Genomic DNA, 27,859 nt, shown 5'->3' with positions numbered 1-27,859 from the left:
TCTGGGACCCCCAGACATTCCCCAGACATTCCATGTATTTGATCTCTTCTAGAGCTAGCACACCTGATTTAACTTGAAACGTCTTGGGGTCCCTGAAGAGCGGTTTGAAAACCCCCTGATCTAGGGTACTGATGCCGTAAACCCTGTCGTTGGCAGCTCACTTCTCAACAGGTTTTCCTTTCTAACACAGGATTAGATTTTTTTAATGTTATCAGTCTAAATATGTTGACAGATACATAGGCTACTAAATTGGCAATTGATATGGCGGTCTGTTTGAGATCTCGAATGCTGCGCAGTGGTGTGGCAGATTTGACGCTCTTGAACAGTCATTCCCGAATGATCCGTTTTCCGAATGGCTTCCACTGCGCATGTACCTTTATGTTTTGATTCTGTCAACTGATGTTCTGATAGCTAGCTAGCTATGTTAAGCTTTGCAAGTAAAATCACAGACACACAATTAGCATTATAACATTTGCCCTTGACCAGCTACTAGTATTTCATCAGATTCGTTTGCTATTCAACCCGTGGAAGCTAACACAGCGCTGATGATGTAAGGAGAGCTGTTTAGCAACTCAAGGTAGCTACAGAAGCTTAGACAACTTTACCGGGTTTATTTGCTAGCTAGTTAACTAAACTTAGTCCAGTTGACCTTGCATTGGCATTAAACCATTGTTAGCCATGTCTTGTTAGTCCGTGCTTTACTTTGTTTAGAAGGCTGTCATGCTAAGGTTACAGGAGTGTAGGCTTTAAACAAGTTGAGATTTTGGCTAAAGCTGGCCTGCTTAGATAGCTAACTTACCTAACCAGCTAGTAATTGTATCCAGTTATCAAGACTAGCTATAGCCCAAAGGCCAGCATATGGCGATATTGGAACGGCTCAATACTAGCCTTTGGGCTAGTCTAGCTATATAATTAGACAGGTCATGTGTTGATAGTGTTTATATATTTGCCCTGTAAACCCTATTTGCATGGTTTTGTTAACTATGTTGTTGTGACACTAGTCACTCTGCTGCAGCATGTGGTCAACCAGAGATATTTACAGTTTCAACCCCAGTTTATGTGTGTGTATGTGTGTGTTCCTACAGGATGGAGGGTCAAGAGTCATCCTGTTCCTCAGCTACACCAGAGAGAAGCTCCAACACTCCAGAACCAGTCAGGTCCTCGACCTCCAAACACAGGAAGTCACCTAAGAGACGACGGGAGGAGAAGAGGTCCCAATGCCACCATCAGGATGACCAGGAACACCTGTTGCTGCCCGATGGCGAACAAATCAGGTTGCCGGGCCAACACGAACACTCCGAGCCCTCTGGGTCTTCGACGGCAGAGATGGCAGAGACCTCCCCTAAGAGGTGCGTGTCTGAGAGCTGCAGGTAGCCTGGGACATAGTCTCTTTCAGTAGCTGCTTGGTGTGTTGTCTTGTGTCTAGGATTTGTCAAGACAGCACAAAAAGATCTGGGACCAGGCTAACATGAGACTACTGGGATAATAATGCCACAGTACAGCTACAGTACTGCCTTAGGGTAGCTAGCTGAACATGCTCTCTCTCGCTTTTGCTCTCTCTCACTTTTGCTCTCTCTCGCGTTTGCTTTCTCTCTCTCTCGCTCTCTCTTTGGCTCTCTCTTTTGCTGTCTTGTCTTTCTCTCTCGCTCACCGTCTGACTGTCCTCTTTTCTACCTCCTACAGGAGAGCTCACTTTCTCCATGGACCATATCCTGCTACTCACTTTGGACCCAAAGCCTGTATTCTTCCTAACCCAACCTCCGTCATGTAAGTCATTGGTGTGGGAACTTCATTGCACTTACATTACACACTGTCTGGAATTTGTTTCCCTCTCTGTCTTTGTTATTTTAGTTGCATCGTTTGGCATTGAATCCTTATGTAACTGTCCCAGTATCAGCAGGTAAGATGAGCATTAAGGACAGGACTGTGATTGGGTAGTAGTGTCCTATTGAGATAAAGGACAGGACTGTGTTTGGGTAGTAGTGTCCTGTGAACCGGTACTGTGAGTCAGAACACCTAGGGTACTTAGTTGCAGAGGGTCTAGCTTATGGCTGTTTCATTGACCGTATTAGCCTGTACACCGGTTGTCATGACCACGTGACTGTTGAGTCACAGTAATCTCCTTTTATGCACTCTGGACATGCTGTGGTAGTACCCAACTGGCTAACACCCATCAGGTCACTAATGGCCTGATAGTCAGCGCTCTATTGTCCCTCTAACCACTCGGATATCAATGAAAATCACATCAAACACTTATCAATACATTATCATGCTTTTAAAACTCATCTCACTGTGATGATCAATTTGAAGATAGAGGTTCAACAGGTCCCAATGCCAACTGAGTGGAACACGTGGTCGTTGTGGATGTTTCAAAGCCTAACAACGAAACATAGCCTACTGCATATTACACACGGCAGAAAAACACAACAGATTTAACATGTCTTTGGTACATAATTGGGTCTGGCCTATACTCCAACAGTAAACTAATTCTAGTAATGGCCTTTTGACTGTGGACTGTGTTATTATGCATACTGAATGGACTGGTTACCTTATGCCATTGGGCATTTTTCATATTTTCATAATTAATAGGCTACACGTTACCTTTTAGCTACAGAGTATCTCACCACCGTGCGTTTCCATCTTCTCCTCTTTCCTTCATTCCTTTCTCCAGCGCGCAGACAGAGGGGCTTTCAAACAGTTTGATTAAATATGTGTAGTTGTGAAAACGTGTTACTATCGATGTTCCCGAACAGATTTCAGTTGATTTCCCAAATGAAGCACTGGCTATCTTCAGGAACAGGGTTGGAGAGCCCATGGCATACAGAGTACTGGCTAGCTGCAGGAACAGGGTTGGAGAGCCCATGGCATACAGAGTACTGGCTAGCTGCAGGAACAGGGTTGGAGGACCCATGGCATACAGAGTACTGGCTAGCTGCAGGAACAGGGTTGGAGAGCCCATGGCATACAGAGTACTGGCTAGCTTCAGGAACAGGGTTGGAGAGCCCATGGCATACAGAGTACTGGCTAGCTTCAGGAACAGGGTTGGAGAGCCCATGGCATACAGAGTACTGGCTATCTGCAGGAACAGGGTTGGAGAGCCCATGGCATACAGAGTACTGGCTATCTGCAGGAACAGGGTTGGAGAGCCCATGGCATACAGAGTACTGGCTAGCTGCAGGAACAGGGTTGGAGAGCCCATGGCATACAGAGTACTGGCTATCTGCAGGAACAGGGTTGGAGAGCCCATGGCATACAGAGTACTGGCTATCTGCAGGAACAGGGTTGGAGAGCCCATGGCATACAGAGTACTGGCTAGCTTCAGGAACAGGATTGGAGAGCCCATGGCATACAGAGTACTGGCTATCTGCAGGAACAGGGTTGGAGAGCCCATGGCATACAGAGTACTGGCTATCTGCAGGAACAGGGTTGGAGAGCCCATGGCATACAGAGTACTGGCTATCTGCAGGAACAGGGTTGGAGAGCCCATGGCATACAGAGTACTGGCTAGCTGCAGGAACAGGGTTGGAGAGCCCATGGCATACAGAGTACTGGCTATCTGCAGGAACAGGGTTGGAGAGCCCATGGCATACAGAGTACTGGCTAGCTTCAGGAACAGGGTTGGAGAGCCCATGGCATACAGAGTACTGGCTAGCTTCAGGAACAGGGTTGGAGAGCCCATGGCATACAGAGTACTGGCTATCTGCAGGAACAGGGTTGGAGAGCCCATGGCATACAGAGTACTGGCTAGCTTCAGGAACAGGGTTGGAGAGCCCATGGCATACAGAGTACTGGCTAGCTTCAGGAACAGGGTTGGAGAGCCCATGGCATACAGAGTACTGGCTAGCTTCAGGAACAGGGTTGGAGAGCCCATGGCATACAGAGTACTGGCTAGCTGCAGGAACAGGGTTGGAGAGCCCATGGCATACAGAGTACTGGCTAGCTGCAGGAACAGGGTTGGAGAGCCCATGGCATACAGAGTACTGGCTAGCTGCAGGAACAGGGTTGGAGAGCCCATGGCATACAGAGTACTGGCTATCTGCAGGAACAGGGTTGGAGAGCCCATGGCATACAGAGTACTGGCTATCTGCAGGAACAGGGTTGGAGAGCCCATGGCATACAGAGTACTGGCTATCTGCAGGAACAGGGTTGGAGAGCCCATGGCATACAGAGTACTGGCTATCTGCAGGAACAGGGTTGGAGAGCCCATGGCATACAGAGTACTGGCTATCTGCAGGAACAGGGTTGGAGAGCCCATGGCATACAGAGTACTGGCTATCTGCAGGAACAGGGTTGGAGAGCCCATGGCATACAGAGTACTGGCTATCTGCAGGAACAGGGTTGGAGAGCCCATGGTATACAGAGTACTGGCTATCTGCAGGAACAGGGTTGGAGAGCCCATGGCATACAGAGTACTGGCTATCTGCAGGAACAGGGTTGGAGAGCCCATGGCATACAGAGTACTGGCTAGCTTCAGGAACAGGGTTGGAGAGCCCATGGCATACAGAGTACTGGCTATCTGCAGGAACAGGGTTGGAGAGCCCATGGCATACAGAGTACTGGCTATCTGCAGGAACAGGGTTGGAGAGCCTATGGCATGCAGAGTACTGGCTATCTGCAGGAACAGGGTTGGAGAGCCCATGGCATACAGAGTACTGGCTAGCTTCAGGAACAGGGTTGGAGAGCCCATGGCATACAGAGTACTGGCTAGCTTCAGGAACAGGGTTGGAGAGCCCATGGCATACAGAGTACTGGCTATCTGCAGGAACAGGGTTGGAGAGCCCATGGCATACAGAGTACTGGCTATCTGCAGGAACAGGGTTGGAGAGCCCATGGCATACAGAGTACTGGCTAGCTGCAGGAACAGGGTTGGAGAGCCCATGGCATACAGAGTACTGGCTAGCTGCAGGAACAGGGTTGGAGAGCCCATGGCATACAGAGTACTGGCTAGCTTCAGGAACAGGGTTGGAGAGCCCATGGCATACAGAGTACTGGCTATCTGCAGGAACAGGGTTGGAGAGCCCATGGCATACAGAGTACTGGCTATCTGCAGGAACAGGGTTGGAGAGCCCATGGCATACAGAGTACTGGCTATCTGCAGGAACAGGGTTGGAGAGCCCATGGCATACAGAGTACTGGCTAGCTTCAGGAACAGGGTTGGAGAGCCCATGGCATACAGAGTACTGGCTATCTGCAGGAACAGGGTTGGAGAGCCCATGGCATACAGAGTACTGGCTAGCTGCAGGAACAGGGTTGGAGAGCCCATGGCATACAGAGTACTGGCTAGCTGCAGGAACAGGGTTGGAGAGACCATGGCATACAGAGTACTGGCTATCTGCAGGAACAGGGTTGGAGAGCCCATGGCATACAGAGTACTGGCTAGCTGCAGGAACAGGGTTGGAGAGCCCATGGCATACAGAGTACTGGCTATCTGCAGGAACAGGGTTGGAGAGCCCATGGCATACAGAGTACTGGCTATCTGCAGGAACAGGGTTGGAGAGCCCATGGCATACAGAGTACTGGCTAGATTCAGGAACAGGGTTGGAGAGCCCATGGCATACAGAGTACTGGCTATCTGCAGGAACAGGGTTGGAGAGCCCATGGCATACAGAGTACTGGCTATCTGCAGGAACAGGGTTGGAGAGCCCATGGCATACAGAGTACTGGCTATCTGCAGGAACAGGGTTGGAGAGCCCATGGCATACAGAGTACTGGCTAGCTTCAGGAACAGGGTTGGAGAGCCCATGGCATACAGAGTACTGGCTAGCTTCAGGAACAGGGTTGGAGAGGCCATGGCATACAGAGTACTGGCTATCTGCAGGAACAGGGTTGGAGAGCCCATGGCATACAGAGTACTGGCTAGCTTCAGGAACAGGGTTGGAGAGCCCATGGCATACAGAGTACTGGCTAGCTGCAGGAACAGGGTTGGAGAGCCCATGGCATACAGAGTACTGGCTAGCTTCAGGAGCAGGGTTGGAGAGCCCATGGCATACAGAGTAATGGCTATCTGCAGGAACAGGGTTGGAGAGCCCATGGCATACAGAGTACTGGCTAGCTTCAGGAACAGGGTGGAGAGCCCATGGCATACAGAGTACTGGCTAGCTGCAGGAACAGGGTTGGAGAGCCCATGGCATACAGAGTACTGGCTAGCTGCAGGAACAGGGTTGGAGAGCCCATGGCATACAGAGTACTGGCTATCTGCAGGAACAGGGTTGGAGAGCCCATGGCATACAGAGTACTGGCTATCTGCAGGAACAGGGTTGGAGAGCCCATGGCATACAGAGTACTGGCTATCTGCAGGAACAGGGTTGGAGAGCCCATGGCATACAGAGTACTGGCTATCTGCAGGAACAGGGTTGGAGAGCCCATGGCATACAGAGTACTGGCTATCTGCAGGAACAGGTTTGGAGAGCCCATGGCATACAGAGTACTGGCTATCTGCAGGAACAGGGTTGGAGAGCCCATGGCATACAGAGTACTGGCTAGCTGCAGGAACAGGGTTGGAGAGCCCATGGCATACAGAGTACTGGCTATCTGCAGGAACAGGGTTGGAGAGCCCATGGCATACAGAGTACTGGCTATCTGCAGGAACAGGGTTGGAGAGCCCATGGCATACAGAGTACTGGCTATCTGCAGGAACAGGGTTGGAGAGCCCATGGCATACAGAGTACTGGCTAGCTGCAGGAACAGGGTTGGAGAGCTCATGGCATACAGAGTACTGGCTAGCTTCAGGAACAGGGTTGGAGAGCCCATGGCATACAGAGTACTGGCTAGCTTCAGGAACAGGATTGGAGAGCCCATGGCATACAGAGTACTGGCTAGCTTCAGGAACAGGGTTGGAGAGCCCATGGCATACAGAGTACTGGCTAGCTGCAGGAACAGGGTTGGAGAGCCCATGGCATACAGAGTACTGGCTAGCTTCAGGAACAGGGTTGGAGAGCCCATGGCATACAGAGTACTGGCTATCTGCAGGAACAGGGTTGGAGAGCCCATGGCATACAGAGTACTGGCTAGCTGCAGGAACAGGGTTGGAGAGCCCATGGCATACAGAGTACTGGCTAGCTGCAGGAACAGGGTTGGAGAGCCCATGGCATACAGAGTACTGGCTATCTGCAGGAACAGGGTTGGAGAGCCCATGGCATACAGAGTACTGGCTATCTGCAGGAACAGGGTTGGAGAGCCCATGGCATACAGAGTACTGGCTAGCTTCAGGAACAGGGTTGGAGAGCCCATGGCATACAGAGTACTGGCTATCTGCAGGAACAGGGTTGGAGAGCCCATGGCATACAGAGTACTGGCTATCTGCAGGAACAGGGTTGGAGAGCCCATGGCATACAGAGTACTGGCTAGCTTCAGGAACAGGGTTGGAGAGCCCATGGCATACAGAGTACTGGCTAGCTTCAGGAACAGGGTTGGAGAGGCCATGGCATACAGAGTACTGGCTATCTGCAGGAACAGGGTTGGAGAGCCCATGGCATACAGAGTACTGGCTAGCTTCAGGAACAGGGTTGGAGAGCCCATGGCATACAGAGTACTGGCTAGCTGCAGGAACAGGGTTGGAGAGCCCATGGCATACAGAGTACTGGCTAGCTTCAGGAGCAGGGTTGGAGAGCCCATGGCATACAGAGTACTGGCTATCTGCAGGAACAGGGTTGGAGAGCCCATGGCATACAGAGTACTGGCTATCTGCAGGAACAGGGTTGGAGAGCCCATGGCATACAGAGTACTGGCTAGCTTCAGGAACAGGGTTGGAGAGCCCATGGCATACAGAGTACTGGCTAGCTGCAGGAACAGGGTTGGAGAGCCCATGGCATACAGAGTACTGGCTAGCTGCAGGAACAGGGTTGGAGAGCCCATGGCATACAGAGTACTGGCTAGCTGCAGGAACAGGGTTGGAGAGCCCATGGCATACAGAGTACTGGCTATCTGCAGGAACAGGGTTGGAGAGCCCATGGCATACAGAGTACTGGCTATCTGCAGGAACAGGGTTGGAGAGCCCATGGCATACAGAGTACTGGCTAGCTTCAGGAACAGGGTTGGAGAGCCCATGGCATACAGAGTACTGGCTAGCTGCAGGAACAGGGTTGGAGAGCCCATGGCATACAGAGTACTGGCTAGCTGCAGGAACAGGGTTGGAGAGCCCATGGCATACAGAGTACTGGCTAGCTGCAGGAACAGGGTTGGAGAGCCCATGGCATACAGAGTACTGGCTAGCTTCAGGAACAGGGTTGGAGAGCCCATGGCATACAGAGTACTGGCTAGCTTCAGGAACAGGGTTGGAGAGGCCATGGCATACAGAGTACTGGCTATCTGCAGGAACAGGGTTGGAGAGCCCATGGCATACAGAGTACTGGCTAGCTTCAGGAACAGGGTTGGAGAGCCCATGGCATACAGAGTACTGGCTATCTGCAGGAACAGGGTTGGAGAGCCCATGGCATACAGAGTACTGGCTAGCTTCAGGAACAGGGTTGGAGAGCCCATGGCATACAGAGTACTGGCTATCTGCAGGAACAGGGTTGGAGAGCCCATGGCATACAGAGTACTGGCTAGCTGCAGGAACAGGGTTGGAGAGCCCATGGCATACAGAGTACTGGCTAGCTGCAGGAACAGGGTTGGAGAGCCCATGGCATACAGAGTACTGGCTATCTGCAGGAACAGGGTTGGAGAGCCCATGGCATACAGAGTACTGGCTATCTGCAGGAACAGGGTTGGAGAGCCCATGGCATACAGAGTACTGGCTAGCTTCAGGAACAGGGTTGGAGAGCCCATGGCATACAGAGTACTGGCTAGCTGCAGGAACAGGGTTGGAGAGCCCATGGCATACAGAGTACTGGCTAGCTGCAGGAACAGGGTTGGAGAGCCCATGGCATACAGAGTACTGGCTAGCTGCAGGAACAGGGTTGGAGAGCCCATGGCATACAGAGTTTGGGTGGAATATCACCTGTCGCACAGCAAGCGGCTGCATGTTCCTATTCGGCATGATTGGGAAAACAAACTGGTGGGAAAGCAGTCTCCATTCACTATTTGAGTGCTTACGGACATGTCCCCCCGCCCCTCTTCCTGTCCATTTGATAATTGGCCCATTCAGAACTTTTAAGAGATCTTATTTTTTGTTTGACTACTACAATGACACACTTAGTTATCTACCCACCTCGTTCCTCTCTTTCAGCATGTACACGTGGTAAGTACACCATCATGCTTTAGGGATACGTGTCTCTTCAGATTCCATAATGATTATTTAGTTGTGGACACTACATCACCACACTCCCTCTCTTGCTTTTTCGTCCTCATCTTTGTAAGTCACCTTGATTTAGCACCTGTGTGTTCTATTAGTTTCTTTATGAAATATTTAGTGAACTCCATGACAGTAGTTGAAGCAAGGGGCTATAGCAGCACACAAGTAGAGGAGAAATGCATGCTGGGCTGGGCATGCCCTGAGCTAGTGAAAGTGCTAATGGAGTGAAATTGGAACGGGCGAGAAGGCCGACCTTTTGAGAATCACGCTCCAGTCAAATTGGGCGTGCTCCTCAAGCTCCACTCGCATACTCTGCCACTGGCATGCTGAAGAAGTGTGCTCTTCACGGGTGAATCCCGGTTTCAACTGTACCGGGCATTTGCCAGACAGCGTGTATGGCGTCGTGTGGGCAAGTGGTTTGCTGATGTCAAAGTTGTGAACAGACTGCCCCATCGTGGCAGTGGGATTATGGTTTGGGCAGGCATAAGCTACGGAATAACAAACACAATTGCATTTTAGCGATGGAAATTTTAATGCACAGAGATACCGTAACGAGATCCTTAGGCCCATTGTCGTGCCATTCACCCGCCGCCATCACCTCATGTTTCAGCATGATAATGCACGTCTCCATGTCGCAAGGATCTGTTCACATTTCCTGCAAGCTGAAAATGTCCCAGTTCTTCCATGGCCTGCATACTCACCAAACTGTCACCCATTGAGCCTGTTTGGGATGCTCTGGATCGACGTCTACAACAGCATGTTCCAGTTCCCGATAAAATTCATCAACTTTGTACAGCCGTTGTAGAGGAGTGGGACAGCCTTCCACAGGCCACAATCAACAGCCTGATCAGCTCTATGCCAAGATGTTGCGCTGCATGAGGGAAATGGTGGACACACCAGATACTGACTAGTTTTCTGTCCACGCCCATACTTTTATTTATTTTTTTTTTTTTATATATTTTTGTTATTAAGGTATCTGTGACCAACAGATTCATATCTGTATTCCCAGTCATGTGAAGTCCATAGATTAGGACCTATTGAATTTATTTAAATTGACTGATTTACTTATGAACTATAACTCAGTAAAATTGTTGTATGATGCATTTTTTTTTTCAGTGAATGTTTTGATTTGTATCATTCACAACTAAAGTTGCCAAATAACTCCAAATCTAGTATATTGGACCTGTTTCAAATGATCACCTTTCAAGCTCAACATAACCTCTTCGTATGTGCACTTGCTCCAGAATGGGAAACATTTCCTTTTGATTCTATTCTACCAAGTTCAATTATATTCATCTTACTTTAAAATCATATAATATTATAATAATGGCACAGATATATAAGCCTATCTTGTCTGCTAGATGAACTACAGCCTAGGCTGCCATTGGCATGGTGCATAGCCAGATAACCTACAGTCTGTTCTTCTGAAACACATAGTCTTCATATCAGAATGTTTCTTTAGACCTGCCTAAAATAATGGATTTATTATGACGGTGTATATTACATTGATTTATTATACTTTTAAAAAATGTAGATGTTTCAAAAGCGCGCATTAGCGGCTTGTAGGAGGCTTGTATGAGTGCCGGCCTGGAGATGCTGAACTTGCTTATGTTAATAAACTGTTAATTACCATGAGACAGGCAGGCTTTTGCATGACAATAACTCCTACTCTACATAGACACACTGTCCATCTAGACAGTAAAGATAAATAATCAACCCTGGGATCTGGTGAGACTGAGTAGCTGTGGAGTTTGGACTTCGTTATCTAATTCTGTATTTACCATGTTATTGAATGACTGTTCAGAAAAAGCTTTTGAATTTTTCAAAATGAGGGATTATCTTCAGTGCAACCACCGGACGTCGTTTAAATGGTAACCAAAAGGAAAATCAAGACTAGTTAGAAAAATGTATTTTTGGTAAAGGGGAATGTGGAATCTGCCAATGGAAGTGTGTGTGTGTAGCTGTTCTGTTCTGTGCCTGATGTGAGGCGAACTGTAAAATGTATAAATAAATGTAGACTACTTTTCGTCGTTCCTCAGGCACATCCAGGATCCGGCCAGTCAGCGCCTGACGTGGAACAAACCACCTGTCAACGTTTTGGTCATCAGGAAGATACGAGACGAGAGCCTGGTAGAACCATTCAAAGAACTCTGCCACTTCCTCGTTGAGGTACTGTATCATAGAGCTGAAGTGTGTGTGTGTGTGTGGTTCTGTGTGAGTGTGTGCATGTGCTTGCACGTTGTTGTTTATGATGCGTTTGAATAGGAGCTATGTACATTATCAATGGTGAATCTATAGAGATCAATGCAGTTTGATTAAATATTTATCTTGGTGGAAGCATGCAGTCCCAGAATTGAATGAAAGCATGAATTTTGTAGTCTTGTCTCATGTTTCACTAGGATGATATCAGACTGTTCAGTCTGAATCAGATCTACTGGATACCTACCAGGGTTGGGCTTTCTATTCAGTATTGAGTAAGTAAAGTGACGTTCCATTTCCATGTGCTCCAGGAGAAGGGTATGCTGGTGTTTGTGGAGAGGAGGGTGGTGGCTGACGTCTCCCTGACTACGGACGAGACCTTCGCCACAATCCGAAAACAACTCTGTACCTTTAGAGAAGGTAACAGACACACACACACCATCTCTCATAGCATAACATCCACCCAGCAGTGTGTCAGATCCATTCCCCTTCAGTAAACGTGTGGATTGGGTCACATGGCTACAACTTATATAGTTCTACTGAATTGCTGAATTGTGTTTCCTGTCCAGGTTATGATGACATCTCTCACTGTATTGACCTCATCATCTGTCTGGGAGGAGACGGGACTCTACTCTACGCCTCCTCTCTCTTCCAGGTACCCACTAACACATACAGTACACCAGGAGTGGGCAACCCTGTTCCTGGGCAACCCTGTTCCTGGGCAACACTGTTCTTAGAGTGCCTCAGGTACGGCAGGATTTTGTTCAAACTAGGCACTGTCGTGTCTTTGGCTATGCCGGATTAAGTGATATGACATGCTATTCTATAAAATAATTTCTCTGTAATTAATATCACCTGATTGAGCTAATCATGTAAATGTAATTAACTAGAGAGTCGGGGCACCACAAAATAATATTTATAGAGCTGTTATCTTCTGAATAAACTCTTAAAGACCTAGTAATATTTTACATCAATAGCAGTCAACATTAATCTTCATCTTACTTCAGTCTCATCTGAAAGTTGTAAATTCTTGGTTATCTGCAAGAACCCTGGCTAACAATTTGAATCAGCAATACAAAATTGGGTTTAATTATTTATTTACTAAATACCTAACTAATCACACAGAATTCACATACACACAATTAATCATAACTTGATTACAAATGACGTCATAAAGGAAAACGTCCCTAGAGGGCGGAACAGATATGACAGCTGGTTACACAAAAGAAAAGGGGCTGGGTTTGAGTGAAAGAGCGGGAAGACTGAGGAACAAAGGGTGAAGCCATGCTATCGTAAATACAGGATTTTATGCATTCTAAATTACCGCCCATTTGGAAAAGGAAAATGCAATAAATATCTACTCTGAGCTGCGCTTCAGTAGGTTGGCGGTAGATGGAAGGCCGTGTTGCCAAACCGAGTCCTCTGTTCTTTGAAGAATGTCTCTGGTTGTCAATTGGATACGTTGTTGTAACGTCGTTGTGTGATAGACGGAATACTCTGTCTGTTCCTTCCTATCCTGCGTTTGCAGCTGCGGTGGCTAACTCAACAGCTAGGAGGTATCACTTCTGTAGTGAATAAGAGTTCAAAGTTCATATCATTCGCAACCAAAGCTCATGCTGATGTTGGCTTCGTTCTGTAGTTATTATCTGAACCATTCTGACATAGGACCGTCGCCCTCATATCCTCGGAACAGGAAGTTCTATTGTCGTCAAGGGCTTATATAGGAAGGGAGAAAAGGGGTGTGTGTCATAGTTTACAACCTCTGTCTCTTCACGTGGGCGGCCAATGAGTGAGCAGCAATATCTTATGAAAACCCACATCTCACATTTTAGAAGCTAAAATCACATTTCATCCCATCACAAATAATTTCATATTCAAACATTTAAATTGAACAATTCCATGTGAATCCGATAACTCTGATGTGTAGACTTTCCACTGTAGAGTTTGTCATCTTATCATTGATGAGAATGTCTCAGATGACAACCAAACTGACATCCTATTCATTAAGTACCACCGCATATGTTCAATTGTTCGGATTACCAGAATATAGTTCATTTCCCCCCACCTTCTGATGTTCCCAGAATCTCTATGTTAACCAAGGGGTTTGCAAATGTTACATCATTTGGGTAGAGAGGAAAAAGGGGGGAAGAGGTATTTATGACTGTTAAAAACCTACCCCCCCAGGCCAACGTCGTGACAGCACCATACCTGACCAGCTCAGTGATTGCCTAAATTGAACACACCTGGTCTTCCAGGTCAGTTAAACCAAAAACATGAAGTTCCTGCATCCCTCCAGGACCAGGGTTGCCAAGCCCTTCTCTACAGTTGGGGGGGGGGGTCTCTGTACTCAGAAGCAAGGTCAGTATAACAGGGGAGCCATGCTCTGCTCTACAGTTTGGAAGGGGGGTCTCTGTACTCAGAAGCAAGGTCAGTATAACAGGGAGCCATGCTCTGCTCTACAGTTTGGAAGGGGGGTCTCTGTACTCAGAAGCAAGGTCAGTATAACAGGGAGCCAAGCTCTGCTCTACAGTTTGGAAGGGGGATCTCTGTACTCAGAAGCAAGGTCAGTATAACAGGGGAGCCATGCTCTGCTCTACAGTTTGGAAGGGGGGTCTCTGTACTCAGAAGCAAGGTCAGTATAACAGGGAGCCAAGCTCTGCTCTACAGTTTGGAAGAGGGGGGATCTCTGTACTCAGAAACAAGGTCAGTATAACAGGGAGCCATGCTCTGCTCTACAGTTTGGAAGAGGGGGGGGGGGATCTCTGTACTCAGAAACAAGGTCAGTATAACAGGGGAGCCATGCTCTGCTCTACAGTTTGGAAGAGGGGGGGGGATCTCTGTACTCAGAAACAAGGTCAGTATAACAGGGGAGCCAACACAACTTTTGTTCCAGCTCTGCTCTAACAGTGGTTTTTAAAGGAACTCTGTTCAGCTTTAAACTTTCTCTTGAAAGTTGTAATAGTAGACGGCACAAGGTGCCATTTCTAAATTGGGTAGTGCATCATCAGTTCCTCTTGTCATGTCAGTCATTGTCGACCTTAGAGAGATATGTATAACTTGTCAGAAAGGTCAACTAGACCATGTCAACTGTTTTTAGCCCATAGCTGTTGTTGTAATTTCTTTGTCACTCAAATATCACACAAATACACATTAGACATGGCAAAATGTATAGAATTGCAAGAAAATGTGCTTTAAAACTGGAAAAAAATGCATCCCATTTGAAAAATAAAAATACATTTTTTTAAAGTGAAAATTGTAGGAAATAAGCTTTTAAACCTGCAAAATGTTCTCTCCACCAACCAGAGGGGTGTGAACAGTTTGAGTCATGAACCGTGCTTGTGCCAATAGAAATAGACATGGTGGGGTGCGCGGGGGAAGATGTTCCCCAATGCTGGAAGGGGGTCCCCGAGTGAAAAAGTTTGGGATCCTCTGTTCTAACACGCCTGCTTATTCTAACCAGAGTCTTGTACTTGCCTGGCTTAGGGCAGGCTGGCTGTATGTGTTTGGTCTGTCTGTGGCATTTGAGGCAGTGTTTGGATTTGTCATCATCTCCATGTTAATCATCATCATCGCCACTGTCGTCATACTTGGAACAGAACAGAATGACGTGATTTAGAGGTTTCCGTTTTCATTGGCCAGACTTGTGTGTGTTCCAAATTGAACCTCAGTACCTACATAGCGCACTACTTTTAACCAGGGCCCCATAGAGGACAGGCTCATTGGAATGGAACCAACATGACCATAGAGGACAGGCTCATTGGAATGGAACCAACATGACCATAGAGGACAGGCTCATTGGAATGGAACCAACATGACCATAGAGGACAGGCTCATTGGAATGGAACCAACATGACCATAGAGGACAGGCTCATTGGAATGGAACCAACATGACCATAGAGGACAGGCTCATTGGAATGGAACCAACATGACCATAGAGGACAGGCTCATTGGATGAGCCTGTCCTCTATGGTCATGTTGGTTCCATTCCACCCATTACAATGAGCCTGTCCTCCCACCAGCCTCCTCTGTCTGGAACTGAAAAGGAGGACAGATGCTTTATTCTCCTTCATATTTCCAGTATGTTATAGCTACAATTACATTTGTCAGTTAGCCGAGGCTCTTATCCCTAATTACTCCTGTAAGTGGCTCTGGATAAGTGCCTTGCTCAAGGGGACATGGACCAACAGTCTTAACTGTGTTTTGCTCTCACTCTCTCCCTCACTCTCTCTCCCTCCCTCTCTCTCTCTCCCTCACTCTCTCTCCCTCCCTCTCTCTCTCTCTCTCTCTCCCTCCCTCCCTCACACTCTCTCTCTCTCTCTCTCTCCTCCCTCTCTCTCTCTCTCTCTCTCTCCCCTCTCTCTCGCTCCCTCCCCTCTCTCTCTCTCTCTCTCTCTCGCTCCCCCTCACTCTCTCTCTCTCGCTCCCCCTCACTCTCTCTCTCTCGCCCCCTCACTCTCTCTCTCGCTCCCCTCACTCTCTCTCTCTCGCTCCCCCTCACTCTCTCTCTCGCTCCCCCTCACTCTCTCTCTCTCCCCTCTCTCTCTCTCTCTCTCTCTCTCACTCCCCCTCTCTCTCTCTCTCTCGCTCCCCCTCTCTCTCTCTCTCTCTCTCCCCCCTCTCTCTCTCTCTCTCGCTCCCCCCTCTCTCTCTCTCTCTCGCTCCCCTCTCTCTCTCTCGCTCGCCCCTCACTCTCTCTCTCTCGCTCCCTCACTCTCTCTCTCTCTCTCTCTCTCAGGGCAGTGTTCCTCCAGTTATGGCGTTCCATCTGGGTTCTCTGGGTTTTCTGACACCGTTTAAGTTTGAATCATACAAGACAGAGGTGGCTAAAGTTTTTGAAGGTAGAGGATTCCTTTCAAATAAAAATTAAATAGCGCTGTCAATTAGTGATATATCTGCCAGTTCATGATCCGATGGATGTCTTTGTGTGTGTCTGTTTGTGTGTGTGTACCAGGTAATGCAGCCATCACACTGCGTAGTCGTCTGAAGGTGAAGGTGGTGAAGGACATGCTCCAGAGGACAGGACAGCCAGGCCAGCAGCAGTACCAGGGGTCTGGGGGCCAAGGCCAAGCTGGGGGCCAGCCGGACACAGAGCACAATGGCCTGCTGCCCCATGGACACGCCAACAGCGAGGCTGGGAACATTACCCTACAGATGCAGGTGAGACTCAATCCCTAACCCCTAGCTCAAAACCCTTTTGCACTAGCCCCTACTCCCTAGCAGGGCTCCAAATTAAGGGGGTCCCGGGGATGATGATAATCTCTGGTACGGTTCAAAGCAGACATTGGGACCGTTGTGGGACGATAGGCCAGACAAATATAAAATGCATACAACAGTGGTTCCATATTAAAATGTTTACACAAACACGAGGCTGCTGAAACGGATCACGTTGTGTTTCACTTGTCTCGGGCCATATGCGTGAATGTTCCAAAATACTACTACAAGAGAAGACCATTCTCAAACAAGCACATGATGCGAGCGGTTTTTATAACGCGACAGAGTTTGATATACAGCCTAATGGTACAAACATAGAGGGAATTTCTAAAGATGCAGCAATAGGATTGTGCCTTAGAAGAAGAAGAAATGCTGGTTTCACCGGCATATTTCTATGTTGGGATTTTGTCTGTAGCCTATTAAAAGCAAGGTAAGATAGGTTATGTAAAATGTCCAGGTTTCAAACCAATGATATGGCTGGCTAGGCATTGCATATGTTATTATTTAGGTTACGGAAATGTATAATATTAGAATATCATTCCAATGTGTTTTCCGCCGGCTGCCCCTCCACCACAGAAAGCACTGAGCTAGGCTGAAACAACTGCATTTTGGAGCTGCCTTTACAAACATGGTCTCTTTCTTGAGTATGTGGCTTTATTCACTCAACATTTTTTTATTTACATTGTTTGCAAATTGATATGTGGCACGTATTAATACCAAAATAACATGCAAAACGATAAAAAAATATATATACAAAAAAAAAATGTTGCAAAAAAAACAAAGCTGAACAGGTGGGTGGTCGCCACTGAAATTGACGTAGAATTTTATAATTTGTTCTTATCGTTTTAACGAAAACCGGATGGCAGCCTCAAATCTTTTTTATACCACCCCTACCTTGTCACAACACAACTGATTTGCTCAAATGCATTAAGAAGGAAAGAAATTCCACAAATGAACTTTTAACAAAGCACACCTGTTAATTGAAATGCATTCCAGGTGACTACCTCATGAAGCTGGTTGAGAGAATGTGCAAAGTGGTCAAGGCAAAGGGTAGCTACTTTGAAGAATTGAAAATATATTTAGATTTGTTTAATACTATTTTGGTTACTACATGATTCCATATGTGTTATTTCATAGTTTTGATGTCTTTACTATTATTCTACAATGTATAAAAGCAAAAATAAAGAACCCTGAATGAGTAGGTGTGTCCAAACGTTTGACTGGTACTGTACACATTATTTTTTAGCAAAACAGTTGGCTCAAACGCCACCTGCCCTGAATGACGAGTTGCCACTGATTATTCTGTAAAAAAAAAAATATATATATTTATCCTTTATTTAATTGGGCAAGTCAGTTAAGAACAAATTCTTATTTACACTGACGGCCTACACCGGCCAAACCCAGACGACACTGGGCCAATTGTGCGCCGCCATATGGGACTCCCAATCACGGCCGGTTGTGATGCAGCCTGGAATCGAACCAGGGTCTGTAGTGACGCCTCTTATCACTGAAATCCAGTGCCTTAGACTGACTGTTGTGCTACTCAGAAGCTCAAAGGGGGAAGCTGGTGGTGGAATGTAATGTCTTTAACTGAAGTTTATTCAGGAACCAGTTCACCGAAACATTGTTCTTCTCACTTTGATGTATTGTATACATGTGGGTTAGCAGGTTCAATTAATCAATTATCATGGTTAATAATGTATGTTTGTCTGTTTTCATTAAGATGCAAAAAGGGTTTTTCCTAACAAATCACGTTTATGTAATATAGACTCTTATCTGTCTCAGAATTACACTAATTATAAAAACACTGCAAATGACCCTCTCTCCCTTCCTCCATTTTCTCCTCTCAACCCGTTTTCAAAACATTTTGTCTGGGAGCATCTCCCGGTCTCCATGGCAGCAGTCATAATAAAGCGTGGCTGGCTGGATGTTAGCGGCCCTGTTGAGCCAGTTGCCGTGGTTACGAAGGCGCACCTAGACTGATTCTGACCGCAGACCTTAATGCGCTCGGACAGTTTGTGTGACATACACCCTCAATTAAATTCAAATTGCAGCGTAGCCCAGTGGTTAGAGCGTTGGACTAGTAACCGGAAGGTTGCAAGTTCAAACCCCCGAGCTGACAAGGTACAAATCTGTCGTTCTGCCCCTGAACAGGCAGTTAACCCACTGTTCCTAGGCCGTCATTGAAAATAAGAATTTGTTTGTTCTTAACTGACTTGCCTAGTTAAATAAAGGTAAAATTAATATATTTTTTTTTTTTAAATTGGCATGACGTAACAATGTACATATTGCCAAAGCTTACTTTGGAAATTAAGTTATTTAAAATGAATTCAAATAATCAAAAGTGTCAGTGGGTGAATCATTAACAACAATAATCAAGGGTAAATATAACTACAATGGACAATAACAATGGCAAAGATGAGGTCGGTTGGTCTGTCAGACACTGTCCCTCGTCTTATGGCAGGCAGCAATGTAGTGAGCTGCCAACCCACAGCTCTCTGCGTCCTCCCCCAACAGGACGGGTAGCCTATCCACATCAGAGAGGTCTTTGAAACCTTGAATAATTTCACATTTGGAGAAATTACAGTAATACAAATACAGCTCCGTCTCGGGTTCTGCTGTTGTGCAGTGGTTGCACAGCCTTTCCTCTACAGGGAAGCCATGTTTTCCTGTGTCTACCCTTCTCAATGGCAAGGCTGTGCTCACTGAGCTTGGACTAATAATGTAGTAGTTTTTAATAATGTAGTTTTTGTTCTGACTGTGTTGTAATTTGGTTTATTCTGATTTGATTGGATGTTCTGGCCCTGAGGCTTCAATGTGTTAGTCAAACAGGTTTGTGAACTCAGCCCCAGGACCAGCTGGATGAGGGTCCTGAGGCTTCAGTGTGTTAGTAGAACAGGTTAGTGAACTCAGCCCCAGGACCAGCTGGATGAGGGTCCTGAGGCGTCAGTGTGTTAGTCGAACATGTTTGTGAACTCAGCCCCAGGACCAGCTGGATGAGGGTCCTGAGGCGTCAGTGTGTTAGTAGTACAGGTTTGTGAACCAGCCCCAGGACCAGCTGGATGAGGGTCCTGAGGCGTCAGTGTGTTAGTAGTACAGGTTTGTGAACTCAGCCCCAGGACCAGCTGGATGAGGGTCCTGAGGCGTCCAGTGTGTTAGTAGAACAGGTTAGTGAACTCAGCCCCAGGACCAGCTGGATGAGGGTCCTGAGGCGTCAGTGTGTTAGTCGAACATGTTTGTGAACTCAGCCCCAGGACCAGCTGGATGAGGGTCCTGAGGCGTCAGTGTGTTAGTAGAACATGTTTGTGAACTCAGTCCAAGGACCAGCTGGATGAGGGTCCTGAGGCTTCCGTGTGTTAGTAGTACAGGTTTGTGAACCAGCCCCAGGGGACCAGCTGGATGAGGGTCCTGAGGCGTCAATGTTGTAGAACAGGTGTAGATGTTTCCAGCCCCAGGACCAGCTTATTAATGGGTTTTGGTCTCAGTGTGTTCTGCTCTGAACATGTTTGTGAACTCAGCCCCTGGACCAGCTGGATGAGGGTCCTGAACGTCAGTGTTAGTAGAACAGGTTACTTGAACTCTGTGAAGCATTTAGGACCAGCTGGATGAGGGTCCTAATGAGGCTTTCCTCTGCATCAGAGTAGTACAGGTTTGTGAACCAGCTGGATGAGGGGACTCTTCTCAGCTCTTGGCATTGCAGGACTTGGTAATGTTGTGAGAGGAGGTCACTGTAGATGTTTCCAAAAACGTTTTATTATTAATGGATTTTGGTCTAATTCTGCTCTGCATGCATTGTTTGTCTTTTTCCTCTGGACATGTAGGTGTTATTTTTGAACCTAAGTAATTGTGTGTTTGTTACTTGAACTCTGTGAAGCATTTATTTGGACTGCAATTTCTGAGGCCGATAACTCTAATGAACTTATCCTCTGCATCAGAGGTAACTGGGTCTTCCTTTCCTGTGGCAGTCCTCATGAGAGCCAGTTTCATCATAGCGCTCGATGGTTTTTGCGACTGCGCTTGAAGAAACTTTCAAAGTTCTTGACATTTTCGGATGGACTGACCTTCATGTCTTAAAGTAGTGATGGACTGACCTTCATGTCTTAAAGTAATGATGGACTGACCTTCATGTCTTAAAGTAATAATGGACTGACCTTCATGGCTTAATGTAATGATGGACTGACCTTCATATCTTACAGTAATGATGGACTGACCTTCATGTCTTAAAGTAGTGATGGACTGACCTTCATGTCTTAAAGTAGTGATGGACTGACCTTCATGTCTTAAAGTAGTGATGGACTGACCTTCATGTCTTTAAGTAATGATGGACTGTCCTTCATGTCTTTAAGTAATGATGGACTGACCTTCATGTCTTAAAGTAATGATGGACTGACCTTTATGTCTTTAAGTAATGATGGACTGACCTTCATGTCTTAAAGTAATGATGGACTGACCTTCATGTCTTTAAGTAATAATGGACTGACCTTTAAGTAATGGTGGACTGTCATTTCCCTTTGCTTATTTGAGCTGTTCTTGCCATAATATGGACTTTTACCAAACAGGGCTATCTTCTGTATATCTATGCTATAGTATATATGTTGTGGATACCACCAGTAAACAGTTGGAGCTAACTAGTAAGCTAATTGACAAATGTGAACTTAGCTAGCTTAACAACATGGTGTTTTTTCATCGTCATATGTTGACAAAGCAATGAATGGTTACACATGTCATCAAATACTGTCACCTAACTCAGTTTAATCATTAAACCATTATTCCTTGTTTCAAAACTATACTGTTTGAGAACGTGTGTGTGTGTGTGTGTGTGTAGGTTCTGAATGAGGTGGTGGTGGACCGAGGCCCTTCCTCCTACCTGTCTAATGTTGACCTGTACCTAGATGGACGCCTCATCACCTCTGTACAGGGAGACGGTGAGTATAGGACATGACACAGCGCCACAGTGGTGGCACGAACAAATACTCTTCTGTCTTCAGTACCTATCTCTCTTCTCCCCTCCCTTTCCTCCACTGCTCCAGGTGTGATCGTGTCGACCCCTACAGGCAGTACAGCGTATGCAGCAGCAGCGGGAGCCTCAATGATCCATCCTAATGTCCCGGCCATCATGGTCACACCGATCTGCCCACACTCCCTCTCCTTCAGACCCATAGTGGTACCTGCTGGGGTCGAGCTGATGGTGAGAGTGGGGAGAAGAGGAGAGGGAGTGGCTCTGTCTGTCTTATGGATGTGTTGACCTCTTCACCTTGTCTGTCTGTCTGTCTGTCTCTGTCTGTCTGCAGATCACCCTCTCCCCTGATGCCAGAAACACTTGCTGGGTGTCGTTCGATGGCAGGAAGAGACAGGAGATCAGCCATGGAGACTGGTAACTTCACTGTCCTTCACCTTACCACCATTTACTACAGTGTAATAGCTTCCACATACTATCAGGTAGAATGGAAGATCCCATGCTAGAACACTAATCAACCCTAATCTCCCTCCTCTCCCTTCTCTCCCCCTCTTACCACTGCTCTCACCTCCCCTCTTCTCCCCTCACCGTCTCCCCCTACTCTCCCTTCTCTCCCCCTCTTACCACTCCTCTCACCTCCCCTCTTCTCCCCTCCCCGTCTCCCCCTACTCTCCCTGCAGTATAAAGATCACTACGTCGTGCTATCCGGTACCATCCATCTGTTGTCATGATCTGGTGTATGACTGGTTTGAGAGCCTGGCTCAGTGTCTGCACTGGAACGTCAGAAAGAAACAAGCTCGTCTGGCTGATGATGTGTCTGACTCCTCAGATACAGAGAACTGAACACACACAGACAGACAGACAGACAGACACAAATGTGCACAGGAATTGAAAACACACAAGCACATAAGAATATATAAAGTTGAAGTCGGAAGTTTACATACACGTTGGAGTCATTAAAACCAGTTTTTCAACCACTCCACACCACTAGTTTGGCAAGTCGGTTAGGACATCTACTTTGTACAGGACACAAGTCATTTTTCCAACAATTGTTTACAGATTATTTCACGTATAATTCATTGTTTCACAATTCCAGTGGGTCAGAAGTTTACATACACTAAGTTGACTGTGCCTTTAAACAGCTTGGAAAATTCCAGAAAATGATGTCATGGCTTTAGAAGCTTCTGATAGGCTAATTGACATCATTTGAGTCAATTGGAGGTGTACCTGTGGATGTATTTCAAGGCCTACCTTCACACTCAGTGCCTCTTTGCTTGACATCATGGGAAAATCAAAAGAAATCAGCCAAGACCTCAGAAAAAGAATTGTAGACCTCCACAAGTCTGGCTCATCCTTAGGAGCAATTTCCAAATTTCTGATGGTACCACGTTCATCTGTACAAACAATAGTACGCAAGTATAAACATCACGGGACCACGCAGCCGTCATACCGCTCAGGAAAGAGACGCGTTCTGTCTCCTAGAGATGAACGTACTTTGGTGCGAAAAGTGTAAATCATTCCCAGAACAGCAGCAAAGGACCTTGTGAAGATGTTGGAGGAAACCGTTACAAAAGTATCTATATCCACAGTAAAACCAGTCCTATATCAACATAACCTGAAAGGCCGCTCAGCAAGGAAGAAGCCACTGCTCCAAAACCACCATAAAAAAGCCAGACTACAGTTTGCAACTGCACTTGGGGACAAAGATTATACTTTTGTGGAGAAATGTCCTCTGGTCTGATGAAACAAAAATTGAACTGTTTGGCCATAATGACCATCGTTATGTCTGGAGGAAAAAGGGGGAGGCTTGTTAGCCGAAGTTCATCATCGCAACCATGAAGCACAGGGGTGGCAGCATCATGTCGTGGGGGTGCTTTGCTGCAGGAGGGACTAGTGCACTTCACAAAATAGATGGCATCATGAGGAAAGAAAATGATGTGGATATATTGAAGCAACATCTCAAGACATCAGTTAAAGCTTGGTCGCAAATGGGTCTTCCAAATGGACAATGACCCCAAGCATACTTCCAAAGTTGTGGCAAAAAGGCTTAAGGACAACAAAGTCAAGGTATTGGAGTGGCCATCACAAAGCCCTGACCTCAATCCTATAGAAAATTTGTGGGCAGAACTGAAAAGGCGTGTGTGTGCAAGGAGGCCTACAAACCTGGCTCAGTTACACCAGCTCTGTCAGGAGGAATGGGACAAAATTAACCCAACTTATTGTGGAAGGCTACCCGAAACGTTTGACCCAAGTTAAACAATTTAAAGGCAATGCTACCAAATACTAATCGAATGTATGTAAACTTCTGACCCACTGGGAATGTGATGAAAGAAATAAAAGCTGAAATAAATCATTATCTCTACTGTTATTCTGACATTTCACATTCTTAAAATGAAGTGGTGATCCCAACTGACCTAAGACAGGGCATTTTTACTAGGATTAAATGTCAGGAATTGTGAAAAACTGAGTTTAAATGTATTTGGCTAAGGTGTATGTAAACTTCCGACTTCAACTGTATGTGTGTATATATATATATATATATATATATATAACAGGTTATGATGCTAACTGACTGATTTTCCTGCGGCCCCTGGCTGGATGATTCAGTTAACATATACAGTGTTATAGTCCTAATCATCACTCTGTTTTAGTGTGCATCTCAATCAGTATCATTCCAAATATTCTGCTTGTCCCTTTAGATGGCTATAGGCCACACAGCTGATCTGGGAGAATGATGAGTGGAATAGATGGCTACAGGCCACACAGCTGATCTGGGAGAATGATGAGTGGAATAGATGGCTACAGGCCACACAGCTGATCTGGGAGAATGATGAGTGGAATAGATGGCTACAGGCCACACAGCTGATCTGGGAGAATGATGAGTAGAATAGATGGCTACAGGCCACACAGCTGATCTGGGAGAATGATGAGTGGAGAAGTCCCAAATGGTACCCTATTCTCTATACAGTACACTACTTTTGACCAGATTCCTATGGGTCCTGGTAAAAAGTAGTGTTCTGTTAAAAACAAAAATGCTATTGCAACCTCTATGCAATAAGGAATTGAGACCAAAAGCTCAAGAGGCGTTTTGAGTGTTTTTAATACCAAGGATACAGTCAGCTGAGTGCACACATTTAGAAAGCTCAAAACACATTTTATACTCTTCCCTTGTAGGTGTCACCTCCCCAGCTATACCGTTTAATATACTCTTCCCTTGTAGGTATCACCTCCCCAGCTATACAGTTTAATATACTCTTCCCTTGTAGGTATAACCTCCCCAGCTATACCGTTTAATATACTCTTCCCTTGTAGGTGTCACCTCCCCAGCTATACCGTTTAATATACTCTTCCCTTGTAGGTGTCACCTCCCCAGCTATACAGTTTAATATACTCTTCCCTTGTAGGTATCACCTCCCCAGTTATACAGTTTAATATACTCTTCCCTTGTAGGTGTCACTATACAGTTTAATATACTCCCAGCTCACCTCCCCAGCTATACAGTTTAATATACTCTTCCCTTGTAGGTGTCACCTCCCCAGCTATACAGTTTAATATACTCTTCCCTTGTAGGTGTCACCTCCCCAGCTATACAGTTTAATATACTCTTCCCTTGTAGGTGTCACCTCCCCAGCTATACAGTTTATTATACTCTTCCCTTGTAGCAGTCACCTCCCCAGCTATACAGTTTAATATACTCTTCCCTTGTAGGTATCACCTCCCCAGCTATACAGTTTAATATACTCTTCCCTTGTAGGTATCACCTCCCCAGCTATACAGTTTAATATACTCTTCCCTTGTAGGTATCACCTCCCCAGCTATACAGTTTAATATACTCTTCCCTTGTAGGTATCACCTCCCCAGCTATACAGTTTAATATACTCTTCTTCCCTTGTCCCAGCTATACAGTTTAATATACTCTTCCCTTGAAGGTATCACCTCTTCCCAGCTATACAGTTTAATATACTCTTCCCTTGTAGGTATCACCTCCCCTATACAGTTTAATATACTCTTCCCTTGTAGGTTCACCTCCCCAGCTATACAGTTTAATATACTCTTCCCTTGTAGGTGTCACCTCCCCAGCTATCACCTCACCTCCCCAGCTATACAGTTTAATATACTCTTCCCTTGTAGGTGTCACCTCCCCAGCTATACAGTTTAATATACTCTTCCCTTACAGTAGGTATCACCTCCCCCAGCTATACAGTTTAATATACTCTTCCCTTGTAGGTATTAATACAGTTTAATATACTCTTCCCTTGTAGGTATCACCTCCCCAGCTATACAGTTTAATATACTCTTCCCTTGTAGGTATCACCTCCCCAGCTATACAGTTTAATATACTCTTCCCTTGTAGGTGTCACCTCCCCAGCTATACAGTTTAATATACTCTTCCCTTGTAGGTGTCACCTCCCCAGCTATACAGTTTAATATACTCTTCCTCAGTTTAATATACTCTTCCCTTGTAGGTGTCACCTCCCCAGCTATACAGTTTATTATACTCTTCCCTTGTAGCAGTCACCTCCCCAGCTATACAGTTTAATATACTCTTCCCTTGTAGGTATCACCTCCCCAGCTATACAGTTTAATATACTCTTCCCTTGTAGGTATCACCTCCCCAGCTATACAGTTTAATATACTCTTCCCTTGTAGGTATCACCTCCCCAGCTATACAGTTTAATATACTCTTCCCTTGTAGGTGTCACCTCCCCAGCTATACAGTTTAATATACTCTTCCCTTGTAGGTGTCCCAGTGGGTATCTCCCAGCTATACCTCCCCAGCTATACAGTTTAATATACTCTTCCCTTTGACCTCCCCAGCTATACAGTTTAATATATCATCCTCCCCAGCAGTTTAATATACTCTTCCCAGTTTACAGTTTAAATACTCTTCCTTGTAGGTATCACCTCCCCAGCTATACAGTTTAATATACTCTTCCCTTGTAGGTGTCACCTCCCCAGCTATACAGTTTAATATACTCTTCCCTTGTAGGTGTCACCTCCCCAGCTATACAGTTTAATATACTCTTCCCTTGTAGGTGTCACCTCCCCAGCTATACAGTTTATTATACTCTTCCCTTGTAGCAGTCACCTCCCCAGCTATACAGTTTAATATACTCTTCCCTTGTAGGTATCACCTCCCCAGCTATACAGTTTAATATACTCTTCCCTTCTAGGTATCACCTCCCCAGCTATACAGTTTAATATACTCTTCCCTTGTAGGTATCACCTCCCCAGCTATACAGTTTAATATACTCTTCCCTTGTAGGTATCACCTCCCCAGCTATACAGTTTAATATACTCTTCCCTTGTAGGTGTCACCTCCCCAGCTATACATTTTATGGCTCCAATGAGATTCCCTCCTTTCCCCTGTGGAATGTCCATGGTTCTCTCTTTGTTTAGCTATATTTCAGAATCGCACGCCGTCCATCTTCTGTTCTGGGCCTGACCCTGCCCTCTGATCCTAGGCAATTTCCTCTTATCTGATGAGTTCAACATTTCTAAACTAGCATACACACAGTTTCATGGCCTGAACTCCATTAATACTCACAGTAATCTTTCACTAAACAGGATACAAACAAACGACAGTTTAACTTGAAACATGTTACACTTTTAATAGAATCCATCAGCACTATATAGGGAATAGACTGCCATTTGGTACATAGCCTTACATCAGTCTATTCAGTCCATGTTTCACTCTTTAGGTTGACAACAGTTTTCACTAGATGGCCATGCTGCAATGAGAGAAATTCCTGTTCTTCTGTACACTGCAGCATGGCTAGATAGTGACTAGTGTTGAGAATATCACCATAGTGAGCTGATGACCACTAGGGGGAGCCGCTGTAAACTCGTTAGACACTAGAGTATACGAAACATTATGAACACCTGCTCTCTCAATGACATAGACTGACCAGGTGAATCCAGGTGAAAGCTATGGTCCCTTATTGATGTCACTTGTTAAATCCACTTCAATAAAGTGTAGATGAAGGGGAGGAGACAGGTTAAAGAAGAATTTAACTCGATATTAGGAATGTGTTCCTGATCATATTTACTCTGTGTATGTTCTCCATTTCTTTGTGGTGGTCTAGAGTTGAATCTCAAACAACTTCAATGATCCCTGAAAAGCTGTAGTGCAATGATCAGTCAAAAGGTGTAGTCACTCTAATATCCCTCAAAAGGTGTAGTCAGTCCAATATCCCTCAAAATGTGTAGTCAGTCCAATATCCCTCAAAAGGTGTAGTCAGTCCAATATCCCTCAAAAT

At 45.9% G+C, this 27,859-nt stretch overlaps 1 protein-coding gene across 3 annotated transcripts; it reads left to right on the top strand.

The window, feature by feature from the left end:
- Window positions 1-359: 359 nt before the first annotated feature.
- nadkb (NAD kinase b) lies at window positions 360-23,952 on the top strand. 3 transcript variants are annotated; one of them, XM_029643255.2, is made up of 12 exons: window positions 360-550; window positions 1,086-1,349; window positions 1,684-1,767; window positions 11,272-11,401; window positions 11,743-11,851; window positions 12,001-12,086; window positions 16,167-16,269; window positions 16,383-16,588; window positions 21,468-21,567; window positions 21,673-21,830; window positions 21,934-22,016; window positions 22,280-23,952. In XM_029643255.2, exons 1-12 carry the CDS (start codon window positions 546-548, stop codon window positions 22,440-22,442), a joined length of 1,491 nt encoding a protein of 496 aa, XP_029499115.1. In that variant the 5' UTR covers window positions 360-545; the 3' UTR covers window positions 22,443-23,952. The 3 variants fall into 3 exon arrangements, with proteins under 3 accessions (XP_029499115.1, XP_064869811.1, XP_029499117.1); XM_065013739.1 differs by having other exon boundaries at window positions 361-577; XM_029643257.2 differs by lacking the exons at window positions 360-550; window positions 1,086-1,349; window positions 1,684-1,767 and adding an exon at window positions 10,979-11,103.
- Window positions 23,953-27,859: the final 3,907 nt, after the last annotated feature.

This window comes from Oncorhynchus nerka, linkage group LG9b (genome assembly GCF_034236695.1).
Source record: "Oncorhynchus nerka isolate Pitt River linkage group LG9b, Oner_Uvic_2.0, whole genome shotgun sequence".
Taxonomy (NCBI): domain Eukaryota; kingdom Metazoa; phylum Chordata; class Actinopteri; order Salmoniformes; family Salmonidae; genus Oncorhynchus; species Oncorhynchus nerka.
This window is presented reverse-complemented; position numbering and strand designations above follow the sequence as displayed.